General features: G+C 47.0%; 1 protein-coding gene across 1 annotated transcript; it reads right to left on the reverse strand.

Moving 5' to 3' along the window:
* Nucleotides 1-329: 329 nt before the first annotated feature.
* LOC119780133 (basic salivary proline-rich protein 2-like) lies at nucleotides 330-1,394 on the reverse strand (the record flags this gene model as incomplete). Its single annotated transcript, XM_038280047.1, has 2 exons — nucleotides 1,141-1,394; nucleotides 330-1,077 (listed from the first exon to the last, which is right to left on the reverse strand). Coding segments are annotated over exons 1-2 (1,002 nt in total), but the record flags the coding sequence as incomplete, so codon positions are not given.
* Between the last annotated feature and the right edge of the window lie 7,603 nt (nucleotides 1,395-8,997).

Raw genomic sequence — 8,997 nt, forward strand, 5'->3', positions numbered from 1 at the left:
CTCTTTGAGACCATGCGACCGCACTTGTCTAGTCCGAATGACATCCCAATGTCGTTGCTGTAGATCCTGGTAGTGTGGATCAGTGAGTCGATGTCTCGCTCACTCCTGGCATACAGCTTGATGTCATCCATGTAGAGGAGGTGACTGATGATTGTTCCGCTTCGGAATTGGTATCCGTAGCCAGTCTTTGTGATGATCTGGCTGAGGGGGTTCAGGCCTATGCATATATATATGTATTATTATTTATTTATTTAGAAACATTTATTTATTTTTTTTTTTTTCTCCCGGTGGGGGGAGCGGTTGCGGACAGGGCGGTGTCTGGTGTCTACTGTCGCACTGGGGGGGCTTTTCTGTTTGGCATTCTTTTTCCGTCTTGGGGGGTGGCCCCGTTGGGTGAGGGTCCTGCTGGCGGCGTGCCGCTGGTGTGTGGGGGTCTGGGCGGCTCCGGCGTGGTTTTTGTTGGGGGGCTGGTGTGGATCGGCCGGCTGCGCTGATTGGGTCTTTGGGTGGGTTTTACCGCTTTGAGGCATGGTGGAGCTGCTTTGGTCCCGCTGATCGTGGCGGGTGTGGCTGCAGGGCGGGTGGGGGTTGGAGTGGCTCCGGCCGGCGTGCGTCCGGGGGCCGGGGCGGCGGAGGTGCTTCGGGAGCATGTTGGGGGCTTGTGCAGGTGGCGAGGGGGGGCGGCGGACGCGGCTGTGCTGCTCTGGCTTTGTCCAGTGGGGAAGCAGCGTGGTCCACTCTGGCTCTGTGCTGCCCGCGGGCTGCTGGGGGGGGTGGTTGCGCCGGCTACGGTCTGCTCCTCTGGCGGTCGGGCGGCTTTTCTGCTCTTGGGTCAGTTCTGTGCGTGGTGTGTTGCGTTGCGCGCTTTTGGCGTCTGTCTTGGTTGGGTGGGGCCGCGCTTTTGGCCTGGGGGGCATTTTGAGGGGGTTCCGCGGCGCTCGTGGCAGGTTCCCGGCGGATGCGCGTGGGTCCCGGCTGTGGGCGCGGCCGCCTGTGTGTTTTTGAGGGTGGTGTGGTCGCGTTGGGTGTTGCGGTCGCCGGGGCTTGGTGCCGGGGGGCGGGGCGTGTTTTGGCGCTCTGTGGGGCCGGGGTGTTTCGGTCGGTGCTGTGGGGGGGCCAGTGTTCTTTGCCCGGCCCTACTTCAGGGTGGCCGGCGGAGCCCGCGGACTTGCCTCCGCGGCTCCCCGGGGCGCCGCCATGGCAGTGGCTGGGGGGCTTCTTGGGGGCTGTCTCTCCTCCTCCCTTTGTGGGGGTCCGATTTCCGGGGCTGGCCCCTCCTTGGTGCCTTCGCTCTTGGGGTTCCTTTTGGCGCCTGGGGCTTTTGGTCTCCCGGCGCTGGACTCAGTGCTCTGGGGGGTGTGCTTCTCCAGCTCTGCACAACCACTATTGAGCATTTTTTCTATGGATAAACTTTACATGCAAAAGTTCACCCTCACAAACAATTACAGGTGCTTGGCTCCAGATACTCAGAGATTCACTTCCATACAGAAAGCCCACATCCGTATCTTCAGGTAACACAGAGTACATGTCAGACTTAATAATATTACTTTAGCGATAGTTTCAAGGTGTTGATTTATTGTATGTCTCGTACCATGTCTTTCGGTTGTGCTGTTCTTTTTTCATCTCGTTATAGGTGATGAAGCAGACTGAAAATGTTTTCATTGTCTCCTTTCTCTTCTTTCTTTCATCTTTTCTCTTTCTTTTTTCCTTTTCTTCTTCTGTTTTTCTGCTCTATTTACATTGCAGTGTCCATATGAACTGTAAAACTCCCTGCATAATTATAATAAAGCAATTTGCATGCATGAAACAAGTGGAGCTATATGGCAATTGCCATACTGCTACACTTGTGAAAGTAAAATCTGTTGGGCTCTTTTTGGCATCAAGACAATTATTCTTATTGCCACATTGCCAGACAGGACACTGTAAAAAAAAAAAAAAAATCATCACTTCTAAGAGCAGGTTGAATGGACGGTTCAACAGAGCTGTGGCTCTGGGTGAGTTTGGCAACTGTATTAAAAAGAAATCTAGGATTATTCTTATTCTCCTCTATTGATGAATAGAAATATGCTGCTCTTGCTTTACAAAGGGTCCTCTTATACAGCACTAAACTATTTTTCCAGACTAGGAAGGACTCCCGCAGGCCTGTGGAGCGATATTTTCTCTCCAGTTTCCTAGCATTTTGCTTCAAAGTGCGCAGCTCTGCATTAAACCAAGGAGCAAGCTTTTTATTTTTAACGGTTTTCATTTTCAAAGGAGCTGCGTTGTCTAAGGCAGTAGGCAGAGAACTAGCAACCCCATCAACAAAATCATCAACCTGTAAAGGGGAATAAGCTATGCTTTTGCACTCTGCAGCACTGCTCAGCGACACAGAGGAGAGAGAAAGTGAAGCAGATTCTTTAAAATGTATAACTGCACTATCTGATAAAGATCTACTAAAATGTAACCTTCTTTTGGGGGAGGAGAACTCTGTTTAAGTAATCCTGAAGGTTATTAGAAAGTTGTCAGAGAGGACAGGGTTGTGAGGAAATCTGGTTATTTCTTCACATTCTATGCCATATGTCAGCACAAGATCCAAAGTATGAAGATGAGAATGTGTGGGACTATTCACATTTTGAACAAAGCCAATAGTGTCTAAGATAGCATTAAAGGCTGCTCTTAAGCTATCGCCTTCATTGTAAGCATGGATGTTAAAATCTCCCACTATGATGACCCTGTCAGTATTTAATACCAAATCAGAAAGGAACTCTGAAAACTCATCTAAAAATTCAGAGTAAGGACCTGGTGGACGATACAAAGTAACAAAAAAAAAGAGATTTTCTTGCTTTGAAATTTGGATCAGGAAAATTAAGGGTTAAATATTCAAAAGAGTTGTAGGTATTAACTGTTTTGGGAGTAATCAGTAAGTCAGACTGGAAGATTGTTGCTACTCCTCCTCCTCGCCCAGACATTCTGGGGATGTGAAAATTTAAATAGCTTGAAGGAGTTGCCTCATTTATGCTCACATAATCCTCTTGCTGCAGCCAGGTTTCTGTAAGGCAAAACAAGTCAATGTGATTATCACAAATCAAGTCATTAACTAGCAGACTTTTAGAGGAAAGAGATCTTATGTTAAACAGACCACATTTAATCGTTTTAACTTTTTCCCCAATTGGAGTTATTTCAATTTTAATTAGATTATCATGATATACTCCTTTGGGAATATTTGTTAATTTATTAGATTTTGGTCGTGGGCAAGACACTGTCTGGATGGAGTAAAGAGTGGGTAACAGTAGAGAAGCTGCAGAGAGGTCTGTTAAACTAGGACTCTGCTTCCTGGTCTGCACCCTGGGGGGTCAGGGTTTTGGAGGACTAATAAATGTGGCCAGATTCCTAGAAAGAAGAGCTGCACCATCCAAAGTGGGATGGATGCCGTCTCTCCGAATCAGACCAGGCTTTCCCCAAAAGGATTGCCAATTATTAATGTAGCCCACGTTGTTTTCAGGACACCACCTAGACAACCAGCGGTTGAATGACGACATACGGCTAAACATGTCATCACTGGTCAGGTCAAGGAGGGGACCAGAGAAAATTACGGAGTCCGACATTTTTTTGGCAAACTTACACACCGAAGCAACACTAATTTTAGTGACCTCCGATCGGCGTAACCGGGTGTCATTACCACCAGCGTGAATAGCAATCTTACTGTATTTAACCTTATAATGCATTCACACCGGACACAGCTGGCGCGACAGAAGCAGCGAGTTTACATCCAAAGTCAATGGTTGGCGCGGGTCAAGGCGCAGCAAAAGGTCCCGCGGCGCGTTTTGAGCAGCAGGCGCAGCGCGTCTGAGCAGCTGAAGCAGCGCGTCGGGTGCATTTAAGCATCTGACGCGTTTGACGCGCTGCAAACTCGCTGCTGCTCGAGATGGAAAAATTTAATTTTTGCTGCTCGCGCCGCGTCAACCAATCAGAGAAGCTGATCTGGGAGCTGGCAGGCAGAGAGACACAGCGCTGATGATCAGAGCGCTATGATCACTCCTCTTAAACAGTTTATTGGCGCCTAAATTAACTTAAAATGCAGAAATCTGCTGGCAGAATATGTTCGCTTTTATTATCCTGCTGCCTGCAGTTTGGATTATTTAGATGAAAAACACCTTCCAGCTGCCGCGGTAAACCGCGAGGAGGCGACCCGGCCAGAGGCTGCTGATGAAGGGATTCCTATGCACCGCTGGTATGTGGGGGTCTGAGCGGCTCCGACAGAAATAACATTAGAAGACAGGATGATAATCTGAATGAACTGACTGCACAGATGAAGTTTTCAGGTGGACTTTCTCACTTAAAAACATATTAAAACTACTTTATTCCCACTGATCACAGCAAATATAGCTGCAAGGCAGAGAAAGGATAGTGAAGCTCCGCCCAATGCCCGTCAGACACACTTTTGGACCGCACAGCGAGAGCAGCAAAGCTGCTTCAGCCGCGCATCACAACTAACTGGTTCAAGCAGCAAAAATGAAGCAGCAGACGCGATTTTGCTGCGTCTGGTGTGAACGTAGCATTATCCTTAGCCAGCAGTTTCAGGTAGGATTTAATGTCGCCCGTTCTGGCCCCCGGCAAAACATTTGACTATGGTCCCTGGTGTCTCTAATGCCACGTTTCTGACTATGGAGCTGCCAGTCACCAGAGTGGGCTTCTCAGTGGGTGTGTCACTGAGTGGGGAAAACCGGTTAGAAACGTGAACGCGTTGGTGGTGACCAGTGGGCAGAGATCCACGACTACGCTTTCTGCGTACAGTTACCCAATCGCCTGGCTGCTCAGGCACTTTTGGGGGACAACTACGTGGGGGGCCTACTTTAACTCCTGGATGTTCAACAGCCTGAAGCCTGGATTCTAACCCTGACACCCTCGCCTCCAAAGCTACAAAAATACTACACTTATTACACATCCCATTATCACTAAAGGAGGCAGAGGAATAACTGAACATCTGACACAGAGCAGGAGAGAGGAGAGGAAGAAGGAATAGTTGGAAAACAGCCAAGGGAGGGAGGGAGAAGCCATAGCAATGCTAAGCTAGTGTTAGCCTAGGCTAGCTACTCCTTACAACCAGAAATAAAACCGTGTGAAACTGACAAGTGCTCAGTAGAAAAGTGCAGTGAAAGGCTATGTCTTAAAGTAGTTCTGGTCAGTTAGAGTTACTGAGATACAGAGATATCAGAAAAAAATAACTTAATTCAGACAGAGATCGTCTGGACAGCAAGAACACTCAATCAGGAAGTGAACCTGGTCTTTGATGCCTTGGTTACTGAGTTGCAGATCCAGTGTACATTAATAAATGCTTTTGTGAATCACACTGATCTGTTTAGTTCAAATTCTGGCTCCTCAACTCTGAGTCTTGACAGTACATGGGTTTAGGTAAAAAGATACAAGCACTGAGTCATGGTTAAAAAGTTGAAGCTTATTGAGGGGTGTTAAGGAAGAAATTTCTAAAAAGTTAACTTTGGAAAAAAGTCTGGCTCTCTCTCTTCCTCTGGATCCCAGGTCCTCTCGGCGGCCACGTGTAGCCACAAGGAAAACAACAATGCATGTGGACGTCAAAGAATTACAGAGTTTAATCCAATATAAGACAATGCATAAACTTAGAAATAAGACAATGCACAAACTTACACCAGAAACTGCAGAACAACGGAGACATACATTCATTTACCTGACATAAATGGAGAGAAGGAAAGAAAGCAAATACGTACAAAGACATCTTTGGAGAGTTGCAATAGCAAATCTGATTTGTTACTTCTGTGTAGAAAGTTTTATCCTCTTGTATTTAATTTATTCAAATAAGGCTGGCTTTTCCTTCTCCAACCAGGAGCTATCTCTGACCCCTTATCTGAAGCCTAAAACCCCTGCAGTGTTTACGGCCTCTCACAGATGAGTGTGAAAAGCCAGAACTTCCACTGTATTGTTTTACGACACAGACAAAAGGCAGTTTAAACAATCCTAACAAACCATCTGCTGCAGCCACAGGCAAAACAAAGGTCAACAGGCCAGAATAAGTCACTGATATAAAACCACAATTTAGGCCATTTGAATTAAGACATGTTAAGTTTTAAAACTAGCTTATTTAAAATACATTTTCTCAACAGGGGTGAAGACTTTCATGGAAACAAGGTCAGCTTTGTCAGAGGTACACAAAACAGCTAAATAAAGGAACTGACCAGAGTAGGCAGGGAAGGAGACAACTTAACTACTACTAACTTAACTAATGAGGTACAGAGGAAACTGAACAAAAACACAAACGGTTCCAAAAATCTAAATGAAAGAGCAGGAGAGTATACTCTGTTGATATTTCTGATGGAATATATATTGCACAATTTCACAAAGAAAACTAAGACTGTTTCTGGAAAATTCCACCCCTGGCACAGCCAGCTCACACATGGACCAATCAGCTGACAAAAAGGCCACGGAAATCACGGCTTGTCGGCAGGAGGACGCCTTTGCTTTTCAATAGCCCGTAAGTAACCTTCCTCGATCTCTAAAAGCCCATCAGGTTCTAATGCTGTAGCATCAGACTGATCTAAAATTCTTCAGAAACGGTCCCAGGTGAGACGGACCCGCACCGAGCTGAGGCCGAACCCATGCTTCCCCCTCTTCCCCTCGCTTTCTTCCTGTTGGGAGCTGGAGAAGTACCACCTTCCTCCAGCAGAGTCCGCCGTGGATCCTCCTGAGCCGAGCCTCCTGCACAGCTGAGGCTCATTCCATCATCAGAGGATCCACAGTATTTAAGCTGTCTTCAGACCTTGCCTCGACGCCGCAGTGTTTAATCCAGTTGGTTAGCACCTAAGCCTAGTATCTCTGAGAACCTTTGTGACTTTTGAATCCAGACTGGATTCTAACCTTTGTCTCTGTTTTCCAGGAAACCTGTTTTTCTCCTGTGAAGCTCAGGAAGAGCTTAACCTGCCGAGCCTGCCCTCTGAGCCAAACCTGAGGTCTCTCTCTGGATTCCCATGCAGCTCTGGACCAAGAGCTGGAACTCAAGCCAAGGTCTGCTCTCTCTCAGAAGTAAGACGCTGAAGCAGTAAACGGACTCTGCTGAACAAACTATCTCCGGACCAAACAGTTTCCCTCTCAAGGCTTAAACCAAGAACCCTCAAGGTACAAATCTGAAACTGTCTGAATCAAACTCCTCTGAGCAAACGCTAACTGAACTGTCTCCCACGCAGACTCCAGTGAACCAGTTCCCCAGGCCTGAACCAGAACCAGTGATTAATATTGTGCTTGTGACAATAAACTTTGTTAAACCTTTTACTTCTGTTTCTGTCTCCGTGGTGTTCTGCATAACTGGGTCTCACTAGTGAACCCATCATGACAGAACACTGCGGCCAAACACAAGGCCCAGCAGATCACCTCCGCCGTCGATTGGAGGAGCAAGATGCCCAAATCCAGGGACAAACTCAAACCCTCCATGAGTTATATCGTTTGGTTGATACTCACAATCATATGCTTCAGAGTTATGCTAATTTTATGAGCAATGCTAATGCCACATCGGCAGCACAACCATTTCCGGGTCCAGTTCCGCCTCCGAGGTCACCAGCAGTGAAGTCATCAGAGTTCCGCCCAAGCTTACCTGAAAAATTTTCTGGTAATATGAAAGACTGCAAGAGATTTTTGTTTCAATGCCGTTTAATCTTTCAGAACTCCCCAGGCAGTTTTCCCACGGACTATAAAAAGATAACTTTTATTCTCTCCCAATTGACAGGAAGAGCCCTGGAATGGGCTCAGGCAAGGTTTGCCTCAGACGAAAGCCTCGATTGTCGATACTCTGAGTTTATCTCAGAATTTTCTCAGGTATTCAATCAAGAAACTGATCAAACCATTGACTCTCGTGCTCTTTTCGACATTAAACAGGGAAATTCTTCAGTGGCGGAGTTCTCCATTAACTTCCGGGTTAAAGCGGCATCTTCCTGATGGAACCAAAGCGCTTTGAAGAGGGCTTATTTTATGGCTTTAAATGAAAGCATCAAGGATGAACTAGCAACCCTCGACGAACTTGCTACACTTGAAGAATTAATCCGTCTGACGATAAAGTTGGACAACAGAATTCGAGCTAGAAACAGCTCCAAGTCTAAGAATCTGGGTTCTTTTTCCTCTGACCCTGCGTCTAATAATGTGACTGTTTTTTCTGCTCCCACAGAACAGTTGTCCAAACCAAGATCTAAAGCCCAGTCTCTCCCTTTGCCTGTTCAGGCCTCTCATTCCGGAGATATGGATGCCGAACCCATGCAGGTCGGGCATACCAGGCTCACCCCAGAGGAAAGACAAAGACGTTTTTTGAGCAAACTATGCATCTACTGTGGAGAGAGTGGTCACTTCATCGCTTCATGCCCAGCTAAATTAAAAGCCAGGGCCCTCCAGAGGTTCTGAGGAGTCTGGCGGGCCATGATAACTCTAAAAAATCTCCTCGACTGTTGCTCCCTGCCACTTTGTTTTGCTCTAATCAAAGCCTCTCTTTTTCTGCCTTCATTGATTCAGGCTGTGAACGAAATTTAATTGATTCAAACCTTGTCCAGCAGCTTCAAATTGAAACCATTCCGCTAACCCAGCCTCTTAGTGTCTCAGCTATTGATGGGAAGAAACTCCACCAGGTTACCCATCAAACTTAACCTCTCGAGCTACTACTCTCAGGTAACCATCGTGAAACCATAACATTTTTTGTTTTTCCTTCCGCATGCTCTCCCCTGGTGCTTGGATTCGAATGGTTGGAGAAACATAATCCACACATTAACTGGACTGATCGTCATGTGGAATCATGGTCTACGTTATGTCACGAAACATGCCTCCGTTCGGCTGCCCCCGTGGTGGGGTCTCCTAGAGGTGGGGGGGAGATGGACTCTCCTGACCTTTCTTCTGTCCCTTCTGAGTACCATAATTTGGCTCCTGTCTTCAGTAAGGTCAGTGCTACATCCCTTCCACCACACAGACCATATGACTGTGCGATCGAGCTATTACCTGGAGCACCCCTACCCA

The sequence above is a fragment of the Cyprinodon tularosa genome, unplaced genomic scaffold (assembly GCF_016077235.1).
Source record: "Cyprinodon tularosa strain WSP-4 unplaced genomic scaffold, ASM1607723v1 ctg1551, whole genome shotgun sequence".
Lineage (NCBI taxonomy): Eukaryota > Metazoa > Chordata > Actinopteri > Cyprinodontiformes > Cyprinodontidae > Cyprinodon > Cyprinodon tularosa.